General features: G+C 39.8%; 1 protein-coding gene across 1 annotated transcript in view; it reads right to left on the bottom strand.

Annotated features, from left to right (window-relative positions):
• The window catches only part of LOC126456199 (trypsin-1-like), a 164,030-nt gene extending 141,046 nt beyond the window's left edge, over positions 1–22,984 (bottom strand). Inside the window, exons 1-2 of the mRNA XM_050091953.1 lie at positions 22,889–22,984; positions 1,545–1,872 (exon numbers count right to left, since the gene is read on the bottom strand). Of these exons, the coding sequence (XP_049947910.1) occupies positions 1,545–1,872; positions 22,889–22,984 (424 nt within the window). The remainder of the gene's footprint in view (positions 1–1,544; positions 1,873–22,888) is intronic.
• Positions 22,985–23,197: the final 213 nt, after the last annotated feature.

The following is a 23,197-nucleotide window of genomic DNA, read 5'->3' as shown; positions in this document are numbered from 1 at the left end:
ATATTCTAATGTGTTAATGTGAAACCAACTTACACTGAAAAAAATAGTTCCAATTTTTGCCACTAGGTGCAAGTCTAGTGCTATGTATGCAAGAAGGACATATAGGAATGTTTCAGTATGCAATGTATTAGGAATACGACATGGGCATAAAGGTCAAACAAGTGATAAAGACATAACATTGATTTTATTATTAACCACCACTTACAAAATTTGTTCAATATAAGTACCAGAGACGTTTATGAGATGCTGCATCCCTAAAATGACATGATTAGCAGTAGCAGTGGAATCTGAGAAACATGTTCCTGTACACTAACCTTCAGATCAGGCAGAGATTGGATGTGGCCCTGAGAAACGTGTTGTTTTAGATATACCCGGAGCCAAAAGCCGCATGGATTCCGATCAGGTGATCTTGCAGGCCATCTGGAAAATCTCTAGAAACGTGTTCATGGAATGCTGCATTAAGCAGATCTTCCATTGTACAAGTGACATGAGGTGTTGCCCCATCTTGTACGAAAACAGTGGTTCACACACACTTGCACTCTTCCAGAGAAGGAATGATATGCTGCATAAGGAGATGTCGATAGTATGCAGACAGTGTGGTAAGCACTGGATGTACTCTCTTCAAAGAATAACGGCACTTGTGAATCCACATCACACTGTCACATATGGTGATTGCAATGGCTCTATGTGCACAACACGTGGGTTACAGTACGCCACATTCAGCAGTTACGTGTATTCACTGTACCCTGTAGTATAAAATGTTTCTCATCACTCCATAAAATATCACCCAGCCAAATGTCATCAACTTTGATCCATGTCAGGAACCAAAGAGCAAATTCAGAATGCTGCTGTGAAACATGAAGTTTCAGTTGCTGCACCATATGGAAAATACACTGCAAAAGTTTCTATACTCTTGACCTTAGGATGGACAATTCTTCTGACACTACTTGAGCACTAGTACTACCCAGGGCATGCGTTGCACTGTCAGCTACAACAACAGCAACCTCGTCAATAACTTGCACCAGCATAGGATGCCCTCCTCTTCCAGGTGCTACACCAAGCTCACCACTATTATGTTCTTTAAACCATTTAATGACAATGGTACTTCCCTCAGATCTTCGAGTCAGTGACACTCTCTCAATGCAGCACTTTAATTGCTGTCATTAACATAAAACAGTTTCACTAACAGCCCACAGCCTCTCTTCTCGACAGCCGCACTGTTCATTCATCTTGTGCCTTGTCAAATGACAGTGTGTATGTCATACCATCAAACAAATGGTCTACAGCACCAGATATACACCTGGTGACCATAACTGGAACTAACTTGTTTTCCAGCAGAAATCAGTTCCACAATAACACATTAGCATATCTACTATGTTTCATTGCCACACGATAATTACAGCCCACATTGGACCTCCGTAAGTATCTGCACTTTAGTTATAATCACCTGGTATGTATCCCTGGAAGATTTAATTGTAGGGACAGCATCACCTAAACAGGGACATCTGGCAACCTTAGACTGGACAGTGTGAGAGGAATCATACTGGGGACCTGTATGGTGCTGCCAGTGGCCCTGGCGATGGCGTTCCTCCACTCTGCTGTAGTTCGTTCAGACCCCTTCCGCAGCTGCTCGCTGGCAGCCTGCACTTGCGCCTTGGCGCGCTCCAGGCTCTTTTCGGTACCCGTGCGCAGCTCCTCCTGGGCACGCTGCACCATCTGTTCTATCTGCTGCAACTGTCGCTGCTCCTCTCCAGAATACTTCTGCTTCAACTCCTCTATTATGTGCTGCAGCTGCTCCACCTTGTCCCTAGCCTGCACCTGCGCCGCCTCATAAGCCTTCTGTGCTTCTGCCATCACTCCGGTGACTTTCTCCTGCACACAGCATTGGTATATCCATCTGTACTGCTGACTATTAAAATTGCGACACCATAAAGGTGGCATCTGCAAACATCAGATTGACATGAAGTGTACTACTTGTTTCGATATGCAATTGATTAGCATTTCAGGGCAACTGCACACAGTAGAAATGCCATCTACATTCTGTAGCCACAAGTTTCTCATCCAGAAATACATTTAAAATTGTTTACTTGTGAGAAGATCATGTTATACCTTATGTAAGAATGGAAAAAGTCTACCAGTTTGTTTTGCAACTTAGCATCAGCAGAATGGTGGCCTATAGAGACTATGGTTTATCATCCCACAATAATGATGTGTGCATTGATTAAAGCCCTTGACTGTCTTTTAAATGTGAAATTGATGAGTTCTGGAGGTCAGTATTGAATACTGTGTTGGACCTCAGTGGCCTAAAGTGAGCAGTGTATGAAAGGACAAATGTATTGCTGATAGGTATTCCTGCTTAAGGGAAGTCTCTCTAACAAAGAAACCACTTTCAACAAAGGTATCTGAGTAATGAGGGAATCAGTATATTTCATCAAAATATACATGGTATTAGAGATAAAGTTAGTGAACTGCTTATAGATGTTGACTCAGAAATTATTGTTATATCTGAACACTTCTTAAATAAGGGGATAATTCAGAGGCTTGCTTTACCAGGGTACAGGCTGGCTGGCAACTTTTCTAGGAGCTCTTTGCGGTGCGGGGGAGTAGCCATGTATGTGAAAAATGGTATCCCATTTGAGTCAATTTATGTTTCAAAGTACTGCACTGAAAAGGTGTTTGAATGTTGTGCAGATGTGGTTAAATTTAGTGGAGTTAAACTTCTAACTGTTGTTATTTATGATCCCCAGACTCTGATTTCACAACATTTTTGCTAAAGCTAGAGGAGGTACTTGATTCACTTTATAGGAAATACAAAAAGTTAGTTATATGTGGAGACTTCAATATTAATTGTGTAAGTGATTGTGCAAGGAAAAGGATGCTGGTAGACCTCTTTAATTCATATAATCTTATGCAAACCATATTCTTTCTAACGAGAGTGCAATGGAACAGTAGAACAACCATAGACAACATTTTTGTTCATTCCTCATTACTAGAAGGGCATTCTGTTAGCAAAAAAGTGAATGGCCTTTCAGATCATTATGCACAAGTTTTAACTCTAAAAGCTCTTTGTGCTGCAACATGTGTTAAATATAGTTATCAACTTTTTAGGAAAACTGATCCAGTTGCTGTAGAGACCTTTGTAAACCTTATCAAGGAACAAGAGTGGCAAGATGTTTATAGTGCTGATACAGTAGACAATAAATATAATGCTTTCCTAAAGACTTTTCTCATGCTCTTTGAAAGTTGCTTTCCATTAGGACGTTCAAAACGGGGTACTAGCACAAACAGGCAGCCAAGGTGGCTGACTAGAAGGATAAGAATATCCTGTAGAACAAAGTGGCAGTTATATCAAAACGTTAGAAACAGTCAAAATCTAAATGCAGCAGCCCACTACAAACAGTATTGTAAGGTGCTTAAAAAGTTATTAGGAAGGCAAAAAGTATGTGGTATGCAGATAGAATAGCTAAGTCTCAGGATAAAATTAAAACCATGTGGTCAGTCGTAATGGAAGTGGCTGGTCTGCAGAGACAGGTAGTGGATATAGGATCAGTGTGTAGTGGGAATGTCCATGTTATTGATAAGTCGCATATATGTACAGTATTTAATAATCACTTTCTGAATATAGCAGGTGAACTAAATACAAACCTAGTCCCAACAGGGAATCATATAGCGCTTGTAGAAAAAAGTGTTCCGAGATTGTTACCTGACATGCTCCTCCATGACACTGACAAGAGGGAGATTGAGTTAATAATTAAATCACTAAAGACCAAGAACACTCATGGATATGACGGGGTATCTATCAGAATACTGAAGTATTGTTCTATGTATGTTAGCCCAGTACTTAGCCATATCTGTAACTTTTCCTTTAGGAGAGGTCGGTTTCCTGATTGATTAAAGTATTCGGTAGTGAAGCCACTTTATAAAAAGAGAGACAGGGATAATGTTGACAGTTATAGACCTATTTCTATGCCATCAGTGTTTGTTTAAGTTATCGAGAACGTTGTATGTACAAGGTAACTGGAGCATTTAAATTCACATAATTTGCTGTCAAATGTACAGTTTGGTTTTAGAAATGGTTTAACAACTAAAAATGCTATATTCTCTTTTCTCTGTGAGGTTTTGGACGGATTAAATAAAAGGTTGCAAATGCTAGGTGTTTTCTTTGATTTAACGAAGGCTTTTGACTGTGTTAACCACAAAATATTACTGCAGAAATTCGACCATTATGGAGTAAGGGGAGTAGCTTACTTTAAGAACAAAAAGCAGAAGGTAATTCTCTGCAGCATTGAGAGTGATAGTGTGTTCAGTCCCAATGGGGCACTGTTAAATGGGGCGTTCCCCAAGGATCGGTGCTGGGGCCACTGCTGTTTCTTATTTATACACTCCTGGGAATGGAAAAAAGAACACATTGACACCGGTGTGTCAGACCCACCATACTTGCTCCGGACACTGTGAGAGAGCTGTACAAGCAATGATCACACGCACGGCACAGCGGACACACCAGGAACCGCGGTGTTGGCCGTCGAATGGCGCTAGCTGCGCAGCATTTGTGCACCGCCGCCGTCAGTGTCAGCCAGTTTGCCGTGGCATACGGAGCTCCATCACAGTCTTTAACATTGGCAGCATGCCACGACAGCGTGGACGTGAACCGTATGTGCAGTTGACGGACTTTGAGCGAGGGCGTATAGTGGGCATGCGGGAGGCCGGGTGGACGTAGCGCCGAATTGCTCAACATGTGGGGCGTGAGGTCTCCACAGTACATCGATGTTGTCACCAGTGGTCAGCGGAAGGTGCACATGCCCGTCGACCTGGGACCGGACCGCAGCAACGCACGGATCCACGCCAAGACCGTAGGATCCTACGCAGTGCCGTAGGGGACCGCACCGCCACTTCCCAGCAAATTAGGGACACTGTTGCTCCTGGGGTATCGGCGAGGACCATTCGCAACCGTCTCCATGAAGCTGGGCTACGGTCCCGCACACCGTTAGGCCATCTTCCGCTCACGCCCCAACATCGTGCAGCCCGCCTCCAGTGGTGTCGCGACAGGCGTGAATGGAGGGACGAATGGAGACGTGTCTTCTTCAGCGATGAGAGTTGCTTCTGCCTTGGTGCCAATGATGGTCGTATGCGTGTTTGGCGCCGTGCAGGTGAGCGCCACAATCAGGACTGCATACGACCGAGGCACACAGGGCCAACACCCGGCATCATGGTGTGGGGAGCGATCTCCTACACTGGCCGTACACCACTGGTGATTGTCGAGGGGACACTGAATAGTGCACGGTACATCCAAACCGTCATCGAACCCATCGTTCTACCATTCCTAGACCGGCAAGGGAACTTGCTGTTCCAACAGGACAATGCACGTCCGCATGTATCCCGTGCCACCCAACGTGCTCTAGAAGGTGTAAGTCAACTACCCTGGCCAGCAAGATCTCTGGATCTGTCCCCCATTGAGCATGTTTGGGACTGGATGAAGCGTCGTCTCACTCGGTCTGCACGTCCAGCACGAACGCTGGTCCAACTGAGGCGCCAGGTGGAAATGGCATGGCAAGCCGTTCCACAGGACTACATCCAGCATCTCTACGATCGTCTCCATGGGAGAATAGCAGCCTGCATTGCTACGAAAGGTGGATATACACTGTACTAGTGCCGACATTGTGCATGCTCTGTTGCCTGTGTCTATGTGCCTGTGGTTCTGTCAGTGTGATCATGTGATGTATCTGACCCCAGGAATGTGTCAATAAAGTTTCCCCTTCCTGGGACAATGAATTCACGGTGTTCTTATTTCAATTTCCAGGAGTGTATAAATGATATGCCTTCTAATATTACAGGTGATTCAAAAATATTTCTGTTTGCTGATGACACCAGCTTGGGAGTGAAGGATCTTGTGTGTAATACTGAAACATTATCAAATAATGTAGTTCATGAAATAAGTTCGTGGCTTGTGGAAAATAATTTGATGCTAAATCACAGAAAGACTCAGTTTTTACAGTTTCTAAATCACAATTCAACAAGAACTGATATTTTGATCAGACAGAATGGGCATATTATAAGCGAAATGGAACAGTTCAAGTTCCTAGGCATTCGGATAGATAGTAAGCTGTTGTGGAAAGCCCATGTCCAGGATATTGTTCAGAAACTAAATGCTGTTTTATTTACCATTAGAACAGTATCTGAAATAAGTGACAGACAGTAGTCTACTTCACATATTTTCATACGCTTATGTCATATGGTATTATTTTTTGGGGTAATTCTTCTAATTCAAAAAGGGTAATTTTGGCTCAAAAACGGGTTGTTTGAGCTATATGTGGTGTAAGTTCAAGAACTTCTTGTTGACCCCTATTCAAGAGTCTGGGAATTCTGACATTGCCCTCACAGTATATATTTTCTTTAATGTCGTTTGTTGTTAGCAATATTAGCCTATTCCCAAGAGTTAGCAGCTTTCACTCAGTTAATACTAGGCAGAAATCCAATCTGTATAAGGAATGCACTTCCTTGACTCTTGTGCAGAAAGGAGTGCAGTATTCTGCTGCATCCATTTTCAATAAGCTACCACAAGAACTCAAAAATCTTAAAAGTAGCCCAAACGCTTTTACGTCTAAACTGAAGAGTTTCCTCATGGCTCACTCCTTCTATTCTGTTGAGGAGCTCCTGGAAGAGCTGAAAAATTAAGCAAATTCCAGTGTTACATTGTTGATTTTATTTATTTAAACTTACAAATTGTTGCCTGAATATGTTTCTTGGATTTCATTTTATCTGTTTCTACTATCGTGTTATAATTTCATGTATTGACTCGTTCCATGACCATGGAGACTTCTCCTTAATTTGGTCCCACAGAACAATAAATAAATAAATAAAAATAAATAAATTGTTCATTAGACTGTGAAGGATTGTGAAGTTGTGTCATGTACCCTGAGTCAGGAAAAGGACTTGTTTGCAGCAAGATATGTATCTGCGCAGATAGTGTCATGACATCTGTATGGCAACTTCCCCTGATGCAGCAGCAGAGAGAGAGGCATGCCAACAGTGGTGCACCCAATGACAACAGTGAAGACTACAGTGACACCATGTTGTCTTTTCAGATGGGTCTCAGTTCTGTGTACAGCATCATGATGGTTATATCCAAGTGTGAAGGCTGTGAGGAGAAGGAATGTTGTTAGAATGCACCTGTCGTCATCATATATCCCAGCACCTGGCATGATGGTAAGGGGTGCTATTGGATACACAACATGATCATATCGAGTTCATGTAGTCAGTAATTTGAATAGCTGCTGTTACACCTCTGATGTGGTAAGCCCAATTGCTGTTTCCTACTTCAAGGTCTCTGTGACTTCCAAATAATGTAATACTGTACGTTTCCTGTGCTCTCCAGACCTAGCTCCAGGGCTCAATGGAATACCTATTAGATTCTATACTGAATTTCCAGCTGAGTTAGCCCCTCTTCTCACTATAATCTATTGTAGATCACTGGAACAAAAAACTGTGCCCAGTTCTTGGATAAAAAGCACAGGTCACATCCATGTGCAAGAAGGGTAGTAGAAGTGATCCACAAAACTACTATCCAACATCTTTGACATCGATTTGTTGCAGAATCTAGAATATATTCTGGCCTCAAAGAATAATGAGATATCTTGAATAGAATGACCTACTCAATGCCAACTAGCACGAATTCTGAAAACATCAATAACGTGAAATGCAAGTCACACATTTCTCAAACTACTTAATGAAAGCTTTAGATCAAGGCAGTCAGGTAGATGTTATTTTTCTTGATTTCCAAAAAGCATTTGACACAGTACCACACCTATGTTATTGTCAAAAGTAAGATCATATGGAATATGAAATGAAATTTGTGACTGAACTGAGGCTTCTTCTATGGCGCTGGTGGCAAACACCTGCTGTCATCAGTGACTCGCCCTTCTTACAGTCTTCTAATAACAAACTTCCAACCTGCACACAGAAACAGGTGGATCAGTAGAAATGTTCTCACTCTCCTGCACTTGTACCTAAAATATCGGGTGGTCGAGACGGTTGAAGGCTGAGTGTTTCTAGAATTTACACCGAAATTCTTGAGGCACTACAATACAACAATGACATGCACTAAAAATTAAATAAATTTACTTCCTCACATGGAACCATCATAAAAAGTTTGCAAAATAAAGCCAGGAAATCAACAAAGCAGAAGTTTTATAAAACAGTAGCAGTACCAACCCTCATTTATGGAAGTGAAGTATGGGCAACAATAAGACACCAAGAAAGTCAAATACAGGCTCCAGAAATGAGATTTCTGATAAGAGTGGAAGGATTTACAAGGGAGATCAAAAATAAGTGAGGATATAAGGAAATATTTAGGAATATATCACCTAAACAAAAATAGGAAACTAGGATAAAATGAAAGGAGCATGTAGACTGTATGGGTAGAGTAAGGTTCCCTGTAAAGGCTCTCAGTTATAAACGCACTGGAAGAAGAAGTGTAGGAAGACCATACAAGAGATGAAGTACCAAAACATGCAGTTTGCCTAATACATTATGTGAAGAAGGAGAAGAAGATGATGAAGAAGAAGAAGAAGAAGGTACATTCACTTTAAGAGTACACATTTCAAATTGCGCACTAATGCCCCAAGGGTAATGTCATCAATGTCTCTGCTCTCCAGTTATGAGTTTTTAAATTTACTGATAATGTGGAAAATAATCAAAGGGGTAATGAAATAAACGCTTGCAATACACAGTAAGAGGAATGTTGTACTAAAGCTAAGATAACAGCGATGGACACCTACAGCCATTAGTAAAGTGTGAGGAGCAATCCGAAGGCCTCAGGAGAACAACAGACAGTAACAAGAGAAAATCAACAAAAGCAAAAGAAATGGTCTCCCTCAGAGGGAGGTCGTAGTACAGAGTTGTAGAAGTACTGAGCCCTGATGAGTCCTCAAGATCAAGTAATGGGCCAGACAGCCATAATGCTGGAGAAATCCTGGTCTCAGTATCTAACAGATGTATGCAATCCTGATTAATACTGAATATAGGCCAATACCAAAAACATTAACTTGCCAAAATTTAATATTGGAATTTACTGCTTTGGAATATGTGAAATTCTCAATATTGTGTTAATGGTGAATTTAGTGTGAGTATAATGATGTAGATAGTGTTAGTTCATTTTTATGTCAGCCTCTGTAACTGAATACCAGATAATACATATGATGTATAGTGAAATTATTGGTAGTATTATTAGGAATAAATAGAGTCCTGTTTTTTCAATTTCTGTAGTTTCTTACCATGAAGCAGTGAAGCAATAATTAATTTATGTGTGTATTTTCTTTAACAACAATACTTTTCCACAATTATATCTTAGGTTTTATGTTTCTATACTTCTTTTAGAGATCTGAATTAAACAATAGTACAGTATGTGAAACTGTAGATGCTATTTGAAAATGTACAACCTCCAGTAGTCTCAAGAGTACATACTAAATATGATGCAGCAATAATTTTTTAGAAATTCTTATTACAGGCAACAGTTCTTTCTATTTCTTCCTATTTCCACCTCTAACATTAGTTTTTCTTCCACTATTACATTTAGCCAAAACAGTTTCTTTTTAACACAGAATTTTGCCCTGAGACTAACTGCAGATAGAGCTATGTACAACATGTTGCAGCAAATACTTTCTCCAAGACAACGGAGAATGAAGTCCACATGAAAAAGCCCTGAAGTTTCAGAAAAGCATCAACTGAATTCCATTATTTCTATAAAGATGTCTAGGAGCAAATTCTGGAATGCAAAGCATATCCAGCTGTGGAATTGTTTTGCAAACAAAGGATGAAAGATTAGAGTTTAATATCCAATCAATGACAAATTTGTTAGAGGTGGAGCACAAGATTGTATTAGAGAAGAATGGGGAAGGAGATCAGCCATGTTCTCTCCAATAAACTCACCTGACTTCCAACATAGTAATTTGGAAATGTCACAGAAAACCTAAATCTGGACAGCTACAAGAAGATCAAAGCTCCATTCCTCTCACTACGCTGACTCATTCTGTGATGTGGACTAGAACTGAAACTGTAAAAGCAGGGTTAACTATGATTGCTATATTCCTTTCTAGCAACAGATGGTTCTCAGTTTCCCATGACCACTTATTTCAGCATTAAATATGTACCTTTTGCCCTGTACTGGATTTTTGAAACACTGGGGGTACTACACATTATAGTAAAACTGACAGTGAGTCCATTAAGTCTCTCATACTTGTTTCTGTAGGCACATAAAGCAACTCATTCTTGTTTTATGTTAGTTACTTGCAGAGTGTGATTCATTACAAATATTGCATGGAGTGTTCTGAGGCAGAGGCATAGCTAGTGAAGTGTGGGGGCTATGGTCTGCACAAGGAAACAGCTCTGTGGTGATGACAAAACCTGCTAAGCACACCGGTACCAGCTTCATGGGGTTGACAAAACTTGCTAGATTCCATGTCATAAGTGGTCTGTTAAATACCTTATGGATTGGGTCTTCACACTGTTATATGCATACAAACATTTTACCACTAGAATAGCTTGTAAGTAAATGTTATTCTCACACAGTACTTGAAATAGTGATGTCAATCCTCTTACAGAATTTGCAGCAGAAACTTAGGTCAGTGCTAAGAGTCCATTGACAGATTTAGGCAAGAAATAGATACATGTTGCAAGACCAAAGAACATATATCACATTGTTTTGCTGTTTTAAAGCCCAGAAATGTGATTAAAACCTCAAAAATGAAATTTCCCATGATGCTAAAAAGCTTTGTCAATAATTATGATGAGAATTAAGAAAGCTGGTATCCTTGTGGAAATTCCACACCTAAGAAGATTCTGCAGGCTGACAAAGTTCCACAAAGTTCCAAAAGCAGACTACCTAGATTAGTCATCCTTAAGATTCTTACAGTCAGTCTTTGAATGTTAATCTCATTTTGACATTAAGATTGTCCTTTACTTTTGATAGTATGATGTGACAGGTGTTTCCCAAAACTCAAAATAATTAAGAATTATTTTAGGTCCACTATAAGTCAAGCATGACTTTCTAGTTTAGCAATTTTGCCAATCAAAAATAGTGTACCTAAAGACATAGATTTTGATGCTGAAATTTCAAAATTTGCTGTAGAAAAAGTTAGAATAAATTCTAAGCTACATGTTAAAGTCACCTAACACTAAAATATTTAGTTATATGTGCTGCTCCTTTAATGATCAATTAAAAAGTGTCATTTTAAAAATGGGTTTCCCTTAATTGTCTCCATTCAAAAAAGTATTTTGCTTAATTAACCACATGCATAAAACTCCCCAAAACCCAAAATTATATTATGGTTTTGTGGGGTTAGTGGGTGGCAGAGGCCAAGTTAAAACTGTGCATCAGATGCACAAACTACCTAACTATACCACTGGTCTGAGGAGACAAAAATAGTGCTGCCAATAAACTGACACTAAGATAATAATAACACAGACAACACAACCTGAGGAAATGAATATGGCTGACAAAAATAAAATCAGCCATATAGTTCATTTACTTTGATCATTTGTTGTGTTCAGTTAACCAAAATCTAAAGGAGAACTTTTAAGGATCAGAGCACAATCACGAAATAGACTGGTAACGAGAAACAGTTTTGTGTGCTGTTTATAAGCTACCACCATTAAACACTAATCTATTTCTGAGATATTAATTGAGAGCCCATTGTGTATTGTAGTTACTAGTCAATAGCTGCAAATAAAGAGCCTACTAAACATACAAAAAACTGAGAAAAACATTATCACATTTAGTTGCCATGTATTTATTGTACAGACTTGACATTTATGTAAGTAACATTATGGAAGAAAGTAATCACCTTTGTACTGTATGATTTGAGCTATTTCTTTCTCAGTCCATTATTAGATACGATATTAACATTATATGTAACTCTAGAATTCATGTAATTTATGATTTATAAGGAATAATTTTGCTCAGTTTTTTAGTTTCTGGAAATTCAATGAGTTTTGTTCTATCTCTGGAGCAACTCATTAAAGTCTTTTGTCATAAAACAGAATATCAGTCTGAACAACAGACAGGGACGTAAAATGTGATTTACATTAATGAGTGATTGTGCAGTAAAGATAAAGCTGCAAAATGTCACTACATACCATATATTCTCTTGTTAACAATATTTATTAACAACAAGTCAAAAACAATGTATGTCTCTGTATAAAATATCAACACTTTCACATTACAGAACTGACTAGCTGTCATATATACATATACACTCAGTGTTGTGAGGCTACTTGATAATGTCAATACTACTGATATACATGTACCACTTTCCAACATAGTTTCTTACATTTATATTGCAATCAAATTACATTCAACATTTCTCAAAATGTTACAAATTTATCCTTGTTCAAAGATTTCAAAAATATTTGCGGCATTGTTTTCTGAATCCACTTTATGAATGTTTGTTATTCAATTCATGTAACATCTATTCACAGAATGGTTGTGTACTTCAGTACACATTGAATTTTTGGTACCATATCTAACAATACTGACTGCCCCTGAGTTGTCTTCATACTGTTTAACAGGTTCATCAGACTCTGCATCAAAAATATTCAGAATACCTAGAATTAATTTAATCTTGGTGATAGCTCCTGACAACACTTCATACTCAACAAAAAGAACACTTCTTTGTTTCTTAGATTTCCAAAATATTACACTTGCAAATAATCTAATTACATAACCTGATGTAGACTTATGATCTAAACAACCACTTGCCCAGTCTGTATCTACAAAATAATCTTCAATATTTTCAGTTCTTTCAAATGTTAACTTCAAATCTTTTGTTTGATAGAAATATTTCAGTGCTTTAAAAGCATGCTTAAAATGAGTATCATTGAAACAATTTTGAAATCTATTCAGTTTTCAGTTTGACTTACTTTTGACTGTATTTCTGAACTAATGCACAGGAAGAACTTATCAAGTTCCTATTCTTAAATCATGACTTGTATCTTACGCTGGTTCTAATTTCAAATTAACTTCCATTGCTACGCTGGTTCTAATTTCAAATTAACTTCCATTGCTGTCTATCAGTCTGATAGTTCTTAACTAAGTAAAGCAATCACCAATCTGAAGAGTCCTTAGAACACCACAGTGCTTTACTAGACATGATCCTTTTGGAGGTGGTACGCCAATGCGTTCCTCTGACCTTTGAACTGACTTGCCCAGCCATTTATAAATGGACCTACAGTTTAATGTGTATTCTGAACCATGGTGCCACTCATCATTTTTCATCAATAATCATCGACAGAGGTGAAACACGTGATAACTGATAGATAAGAATTCTACGATTGACCACTGATTGAACCAAAGAACTTTGGATTTGTAGCTTGAGACTTGACCATGCTCTTTTTTTTCCCTCAAATGTTTTTTTAGGAGGGGGTAGTCCTGGTGGCAAAGTGGGCAAGGGTCATTTTGTGAGGTCTGGCCACAATGTGTCTGTCACCAAACAGGAATAGGTAAAGGGCCACAGTGCATTCTAATTTATTTATTAACAAAAAATAAATCCACCTTTCCATGATGTGTCTCTGTTGCCAAGATTTTAAAAGAAAAAGGGATATGTGATAATTGCATAAAAAACACAAGGTAACAGTCTGGAATACACACATGTGGCATCAATACTCCATGAACGCCGGCAGCCCACGGGATTCTTCTCAGAATGTTGTGTTGATACTGTTACCTGTTGAATCTTCTTTGTGTGGATGTATCAAATTCATCTTCTACCATGAATGATCCTGCTGTGGGGTGGATCATGGAAGATGCTCTGCAAGAAGTTCGAAATGTATGGTGTGTAGTTCTTCACAATACCACAATGACGATCATTTAAATAGTTCCAAAAATTCATAATGCATGACCTCTGATCCATGTGACAACATTGTGTTTCATCCTTGAGTAATAAACTGTGACCAGGTAAAGCAACATTCTTGAATCAACACAAGTGGATGACATCCATAAAAAGAGAGCCAAAATTTGATGCACAAAATACCAGATCTCTTCTGCCAGCCCACAATGCAGCTGGTCTTTGTCTTTATCCTGAATGCTGCAGTTCATACATTAAGGCAAACTGGCAAGATGGATCTTATGGAGTCTGTCTTGAGTAATATGTTTTCTGTTCACTGTCACATAGCAGATCAACCATACATCTGAATCTAGTGTCACTGCATTGACATTGGACCATACTACCTTCCAGTGCACCACGGGATACATCAATTCAATGATATTAGACAACCAGTGCAACAGATGTCACTGGCTGTTGGCAAGCGAGAGATAGGGAGAACAGCCTATAGGTAGCTATGCACCAGATAAAACCTCCCAAAATAGGAAAGTGTCACTGGTATCTCAGTAAGTGCCACTAGAGGTTCAAGGGAAGATGGTGTTAAAGCCTCCATTAGTACGCATGTGAGACGTTCAGGAAATGCCGTCAAAGCTTGAAGTGAATACCAACACACACAGTCACTGCACAGTCATGAACACTGACAATATCAAGTCCACCACATTCTTTAGGAAGGGTGAGGGAGTCATATTGAAATTTAAATATCATGTCATCTCTGAAAAGTGAACCAAATTCCACCATAAGGATGCACTATATGCAGAATTTGTGATGCGTGACAGACATTGATGCATTCAGTCCATTGATGAAAGTTTAAAGCATGGAGACATGGAGATGATGATCAACAAGTCCAGCATGAATATGTTGCAAGAGACTTCAATAATTAAGGGTTGCTGTGCATGAGACGTCATCCTAGAAGTTGATACCAAAACAGCAGATTGTGTCGCACAGTCTGATTGGGATGATGCTTGTAAGTGTCATCCCAGAGCCAATATTCAAGACCATTGATTTAGGTACATTTATGTGGCTCCCTGAATGTTTACCATAAGTGGATAATCAATCCATGGCTCTGTGAACATCACTTTCATCACAGAGAGTTAAAATCAGATCATCTGCATATGCAGTGCTCCTAAAACCAATGCCACCAAGAGACAACCCCATGAGACAGTGTTGCAGACTGCACAACAATGGCCCCTTTGATAAGGGCCATCCCCGCCTAATACGGCAGTGGATCTACAAGGTGTTCAACAGTCTACCATTAACAAGCATTTTTTATGTTGCCCTATGTAGGAGATGGAGCACCACCTCAATGAAGGCATCTGACTAGTGCATTTTCTGAAGAACAGCAGTTATGTACATATGACTGACATGACCAAATGCTTGACTAAAGTCTACAGCAGGCAGCGCTCCTGGTGCACGATAGACTATAGCGAAGGTAATTAGGTCCTAGTAGCAACACAGGGTGGCAAGCATAGTATGCGTCCCACCCCTCAATGCCTGATTTGCTGATAGGACACAAGATGTATGCCAAATTCAAGCTGGCATGTTAAGAGTTTCAAATCACACCTCAACAATGTTAATGACTCGTAGTCCATAATGCATGATCCTCAGTGAGGTTTATGGACTGGTATGATGACACCTTCCACAAAGGCAACCAGAAGTTGCACATCTGGCATCATCAGCCCTTGACATATAGTCATCCAATGGAGAACCAATATCCTCCAGAACATTCTGTAAAATTCCAGGGATAGTTCAAACATTTCTGGTGTCTTACTGGGTGCCTCTTTTCAGTCACCAGTTCTAGCAATTCCTGTTGGAGTTCCAGAGAAAGGTGGTGTGTTTCACACCAATGACAGCAGCATTGACCTCTGGGTAGGATCTCTTCTCCATTTACAGGTGAGAATAATGGGTAAAATAAGCATTCTAGAATGAAATTTTCACTCTACAGCGGAGTGTGAGCTAATATGAAACTTCCTGGCAGATTAAAACTGTGTGCCGGACCGAGACTCAAACTCGGGACCTTTGCCTTTCGCAGGCAAGTGCTCTACCGACTGAGCTACCCAAGCATGACTCATGCCCCATCCTCACAGCTTTAATTCCGCCAGTACCTCGTCTCCTACCTTCCAAACTTCACAGAAGCTCTCCTGCGAACCTTGCAGAACTAGCACTCCTGGAAGAAAGGATATTGTGGAGACATGGCTTAGCCACAGCCTGGGGGATGTTTCTAGAATGAAATTTTCACTCTACAGCGGAGTGTGTGCTGATATGAAACTTCCTGGCAGATTAAAACTGTGTGCCGGACTGAGACTCGAACTCAGGACCTTTGCCTTTCGCGGGCAAGTGCTCTTCCAGGAGTGCTAGTTCTGCAAGGTTCGCAGGAGAGCTTCTGTGAAGTTTGGAAGGTAGGAGACGAGATACTGGCGGAATTAAAGCTGTGAGGACGGGGCGTGAATCGTGCTTGGGTGGCTCCGTCAGTAGAGCACTTGCCCACAAAAGGCAAAGGTCCTGAGTTCGAGTCTCTGTCTGGCACACAGTTTTAATCTGCCAGGAAGTTTCAAAATAAGCATTGCTTATGCCCCTTCACCTGCCACGACATACTCCATCTTCTGTCATCACCTCCATGGCTGTATGGAGGGTCGATCATTGACAATTCTGATCATTTGACTTGTACAAACCATCATCCCTTCCAAGTGTTGATGCAGCAATGTCACAATCTTCACTTTTGCTTGGTTGACAAGCATCTGGTAGTCGCATGATAGGGGCATAACAGAACACTCTCTGAGGACAGCATAACAGAACTCGGTAGTGCTGTGCCTCAACACTGCAGCTTCCCTACTAAATGTCTTCAAAGTGCAGCAAAGGTTCAGCTTGGCACAGTCCAGCCACCAATGTAAACCTGATATACAGTCCTCGTCATCGTAGGTACAGTCTCCACTGCCTAACATTCTGGTTATTTCAAGTGCATGGTGTTAAATTTCCAAGGGCTGCGGCTGCGGCTGCGCCACACCCATTGGCACTCAAATGTGATGGTACAAATGTAAGACGTGTGGTCAGTAAATGCCACTGGCCACAACTTGGCTGCCTTGGCCGCATCCCTGAGAGGGCAAGAGGTATATATTCTGCCCATTCCGCAAGATGAATCTTCCATGAAGAGTGTGAAACCTGGTTTATCAGCACAGATTATATCCCAATTGTCTAACAAACTAAGTTTGCAAATGACTGCACTGAGTGCTGGGCAAGGTGAATGGTGAGGAATTTGGTCCTTGGGAGTCTGTGTACAATTAAAGTCAATCCCAATCATTAGATCACCTATCTTGCCCAGGTATAATTGCATTAACTGCTCAGCAACAAAGAACACTCATTCACACATCTTACTGGCACCCAAAGATATGTAAACATTGATGAGGTGTACCTCTGGGACCACAAGCATCATGTCCCTGGCACCTTGGCACCTGGTACATAATGTATGTCAGTGGCCACTAAACCTTCTTTGAGAAGCACTGTGACACCACTGCTCATATCCAATGCATGTGATATGTATATCATGTATCCAGAGATGTCCAGAAAGTCAAGAACATATACCTCTTGCAAAGGGCCATGTCAATGTTGGCCGCACAAACTGTTTCGCATAATAATGACAGCTTCACATGTGGCCGGACGGTGTGGATGTTGATAGTCACAAGTAGATGTGACTGTTGCTTACCCTCTAAAGCTGTGGCAGACATCAATGAAAGCCATGGCGATGAGTTTTGTCATTCCAAAGCCACCCTGAAACCTCTGTTATGATGCTGTCCACAGGAGATTTGGGGGGGGGGGGGGGTGTAACTCCCCCTCTTTTACAAGCACAGTACTCACCAAAGAGTTGTCTTCCACATCGTCTGTCCACGAGTCACTGGAGAGAGGCTGCTGGTGTGTTACAGTGGCTAAAAATGAGGCCATTGTCATGTTCCCTTGCACCTGTGATGGTGTTCCATTACCGCCTATATCTCCGAACAGATGTCTGGGAGAAGAAGAATCCATAATCTCGGTTCCAAAAGGGAGTGTAGTGTCAGCTGAAGCCTCCATAGTGTGTGCACCCATGAAATGGGTGAGATCAGTACTATCATGTATATCTGTCCACAAGACACAGTTTTCAGATGATATCCACCAGTTTTTCTTGCATTTGCAGGGTGAGTTCTGTTTCCAAACATGTATCTCCATGTCAAAACATGTATGTAGATCTGACTCCTCTGTATCTTCCAAGAGGAAGGCTTGGGTTGACATGACTCATGGATAAACAGCCATTTGCTTGTGGTGTTTGGAGTCATCTCCCTGCAATGGGAGTTGCTGTTCAGGGCTATCCGTCATGTACCTCTGCAGTGAGCAGGTTGTATGTACCTCATCAATAATGTGTCCATGTGTCTGCGGTGGTAACCTAGCCCATTCCACACAGCAAACACCATAGGTGTCATCACTTGTGCTTAAGCAACTAGTGAAATCGAAGAGCGAACATGTTGTACTGCAAACAATTGGAGCAAACCTGATCCTCCAGTACACATGCTGAACATGTGTGCAGCTGTCCATCATACATGATAACTTCACAACAACCATTGATGTTTAAGTATGAAGGAACATAATTTGTTAGTTTGAGTTTGGCATGCCTTATCCCACTGAGAATGGGGTACATCGTAAATGTCTGCCATTTCTCAGCCAAATGACTGATGACAGACCTGTACAGCTTAAGAGTGGAGATAACGGAATCAGCACGTATCACAAAAGGTAGCTGGAAAATCAGTATGGTCCTCACATCTAGGCCTGCATCTTCAACAGTAACAGCTCTGATATGTCCATTGGAGTGCCTAAACTGTAGCCTGCCAGCAGTGCCAGAAACCATCTTTGAGCACGCTTCTTTATTCATCAACTTAACATGGACAAAACTGGCCATGATCAAAAGACCAATGATGTCCTGTGGATCTAGATGTAGCTCATCATGTAAGAAATTTTCTACTTTATATGCTTAGGGTCATGGACATTCATCTTGGAATGTAATCTTGATAGTATTCTTCTATAGGAGTTTGCCACGTTACTTCAATGAACTTGGGAGTAAGTGATATGTGGGAAGTAAACAAACTCATGCACACCACTAGACCAGCGACATGGGAAGCACATGTCCTCGCCACTCCATTGCTGATGGCAAACTTGCCACTGAGCCATCTAGGCACACCATTTATTAACTAAAGTTTCAATATAACTTTCCCAACTAAGAGTCATTACATTCTTTGCATAATTATAGTCAGTATTTATTCCAGGGTAATTCTTTACAATATTATTGCACTTGGCCCTTATCATAAACACAGGTTGGTGTTATAGTAAGTGAGTACAGTGGTGACAAAGGAAAATTCACCGCAGTGTCAATGCTTTCAGGTCAGTGGTGCATATAGTATCTAACCCAATTACACATTAACTTGCAGTAAGCTGACCGAATCGTCCTCACTCTCAGATGTAATAATATTGTGGACAACGAATAAGTCTTTCACCTGAAATCATATCAGTAACATATTCTTGATGTACTGTATTTTTCTTTTACTTTTGCCAAAAATTTGTTTATCGTCAACAAACACAATTACATAGATAATATACTTTTCAGTTATCAGTACATAAAGGCAATAATCATATTTACATCTTTTAGAATCCAGACATTTAAAAACACATTTAAACAATCCTACCATGCTCTAGGATGTTCTCTCAAACCATATAATGACTTAAATAACTTACAAACCCTACCTGTTTTACCCTCATATCCTGAAAGTTGCTTTACATAAATTTGTGAGAAAAGTTTACCACTTAGAAATGCAGTTTGTATTCCATTTGTTCCACAATTAAACTATTTTGACAACAGTCTGCCAAAAATTTTCAGTGTTTGGATTGTAGTAACTGGTAAATCATCCACGAATGGTTTTTGTTGAAGGCCCCTGACAACCAATCTTGCTTTATAAGTGTTACCTGATTCTCACATGAAAACCCATTTTACATCAAGTATAGTTACATTTGCTGGTCTGATTGCTAGTTCCCAAGTTTTATTAAAGCACTCAGTTTCCTTGTCTATTGTTTGCTTACAAACTTTTCAGCCGTTACTATTCATCGCCTCCTCAATGGCACCCTACATTTTCTAGTTGACCTTCTCAACTCACATTCTTGTTTTTCTTTATGACTGCAGGTCCACCCTTTGATACTTGTTTCTTCCATTTGTTCACTTAAAGATTTATCATCTATGGTTTTGCACTCAGAATCACTAAAATATTCATCCCCTGAGTCAGAGTCCTTCAGGTCAATAAAACTGATATCCTCTTCCACAACATTGATGTATCTGATAACAAGAACTTTATTGAAACTTCCTGGCAGAGTAAAACTGAGTGCTTGACCTGAGCTCAAATACAGGACCACTGCCTTCAAGGACAAGTGCTCTATCAACTGTTCTAATCAGCCAGGAAGTTTCAGTCGGTGCATGCTCCAGTCCACAATGAAACTTCATCCCGCAGAAGTTCATTGTTAAGTAATACTCTGTATCCAACTTCACTGTTGCCTATTAAAATTCTTAAGTCTGCTTTATGATTCTACTCTGACTTTCTCAACTGTTCTGGGACACACAAAAATTCTGTATCCACAAAACTTAAAATGTTTAACATTAGGTTCCTTCCCAAAAAATATAAAAATTCCACATCCACAAAACCTTAAATGTTTAACATTAGGTTTTTTTTCCCAAATAATACCTCACAAGGAGTTTTCTTTCCAATAGTAATAGCTAAAATTCTGTTTTTAAGGTACATAGCTGCACAACCTATTTCAGGCCAAAATCTACTATCTGCTCTTCTTCAGCTAACAGGAATTATGACATATGTACAGTTGATCTGTTGTATCTTTCAGCTATAGCATTTAATTTTTGTACATAGGGAAGACATATATTTAAAATGATTCCTTTCTGTCCTTTAAACTGATGATCTGAATTTAAACATTCTTTCTCATTGCCACATTTCAATTTCTCAATAGTTTTACCAGTTACATTTTCAATATTATTAATGTATTCCACAAAACAGGCATAAGCTGGACTTTTAGAATTGACAATTCAGATTCTAGCTGCTTTAACATAATAGTCAATAAAACTGAGAAAGTATCTTTTCCCACACAAACTGTGAGTTGAATGTGGCCCATTCAAATCAGTATGAGTAACCACTAATGTTTCTTTTGTTTTGCCTTTGCGTTTTCAAAAGGTAAATTGCACATTTTATTTTCAATACAGACTTTACACTTCATGAATTCTGACTATTAATTTGTTGACAGTATATCCAGTAACTGATGTTTACACAATACATTCTAATCATTAAAATTTACATATCCAAGTGCACAATGTCATTTCTCCTTTACTGGCTTACTATCTTCATTTCTTACACCACTTACATTCAGTTCTTCATTATAAATTCTGCTTGTCATTTTATACCCCCTAACTTCTTCCAAATCAGTCACAAGCAAGTTATTGTTTGCATCAAAAACTTTTGATATATTGCCTCAGACACAATTTTATGTTTTTCTGTTACTTTAGCATAACTAACCAAATTTCTACCCATGTCTTGGACAAAATATAATTTATTTTGATTGGAATCATGTCACCACAAACTGGAAAATAATATCACCTATCTGTTGTTGTTGTTGTTGTGGTCTTCAGTCCTGAGACTGGTTTGATGCAGCTCTCCATGCTACTCTATCCTGTGCAAGCTTCTTCATCTCCCAGTACCTACTGCAACCTACATCCTTCTGAATCTGCTTAGTGTATTGATCTCTTGGTCTCCCTCTACGATTTTTACCTTCCACGCTGCCCTCCAATGCTAAATTTGTGATCCCTTGATGCCTCAAAACATGTCCTACCAACCGATCCCTTCTTCTAGTCAAGTTGTGCCACAAACTTCTCTTCTCCCCAATCCTATTCAATACCTCCTCATTAGTTACGTGATCTACCCACCTTATCTTCAGCATTCTTCTGTAGCACCACATTTCGAAAGCTTCTATTCTCTTCTTGTCCAAACTGGTTATCGTCCATGTTTCACTTCCATACATGGCTACACTCCATACAAATACTTTCAGAAACGACTTCCTGACACTTAAATCTATACTCGATGTTAACAAATTTCTCTTCTTCAGAAATGATTTCCTTGCCATTGCCAGTCTACATTTTATATCCTCTCTACTTTGACCATCATCAGTTATTTTACTCCCTAAATAGCAAAACTCCTTTACTACTTTAAGTGTCTCATTTCCTAATCTAATCCCCTCAGCATCACCCGATTTAATTCGACTACATTCCATTATCCTCGTTTTGCTTTTGTTGATGTTCATCTTATATCCTCCTTTCAAGACATTGTCCATTCCGTTCAACTGCTCTTCCAAGTCCTTTGCTGTCTCTGACAGAATTACAATGTCATCGGCAAACCTCAAAGTTTTTACTTCTTCTCCATGAATTTTAATACCTACTCCGAATTTTTCTTTTGTTTCCTTTACTGCTTGCTCAATATACAGATTGAATAACATCGGGGAGAGGCTACAACCCTGTCTCACTCCTTTCCCAACCACTGCTTCCCTTTCATGCCCCTCGACTCTTATAACTGCCATCTGGTTTCTGTACAAATTGTAAATAGCCTTTCGCTCCCTGTATTTTACCCCTGCCACCTTCAGAATTTGAAAGAGAGTATTCCAGTTAACGTTATCAAAAGCTTTCTCTAAGTCTACAAATGCTAGAAACGTAGGTTTGCCTTTTCTTAATCTTTCTTCTAAGATAAGTCGTAAGGTTAGTATTGCCTCACCTATCTGTATAGATTCCAAAACTTAAATGTGCACAATTTTTGTATTCATAGTCTCTTTGAAAGTTATGCAGTCAGAAAAATAGTTTTCAATATTAACAACACAATCTGTGCAACCAAAGCTGTTCATGCCATTTCTGTTCTGTTCATATACTCAGTGTCCTCAATGATGACTGCTTCTTGAACCACACTGCTCACCTCTACCACATAACCAGCTGTTGTTACCCCCACTATGCTGCTTGCTTTGCCCTTTTTGCCAACAATGGTGACCACCTCCATGAAGATGTCTGCCATGTGTCCATGAATCTCCGCTTGTGTCTGACTGGTGAAAGTCCCTCTTTAAATGCCCAAATTGCTATGACCATAACATAACTGCTCCTTGTAATTCATACTGGTATTCTTTTCAGCATGGAATGCACCAGATTTTGCACGTTTGCTTCTGTCCCTGTCTTTTAAATCCATCATTTAAATTTTACTTTTAACACATTCGACTGTCTGATCTTCTTT

The sequence above is a fragment of the Schistocerca serialis genome, chromosome 2 (genome assembly GCF_023864345.2).
Source record: "Schistocerca serialis cubense isolate TAMUIC-IGC-003099 chromosome 2, iqSchSeri2.2, whole genome shotgun sequence".
Classification (NCBI taxonomy): Eukaryota; Metazoa; Arthropoda; class Insecta; order Orthoptera; family Acrididae; genus Schistocerca; species Schistocerca serialis.
Note: the sequence above shows the minus strand (reverse complement) of the source record. Positions and strands in the feature narration are given on the sequence as shown.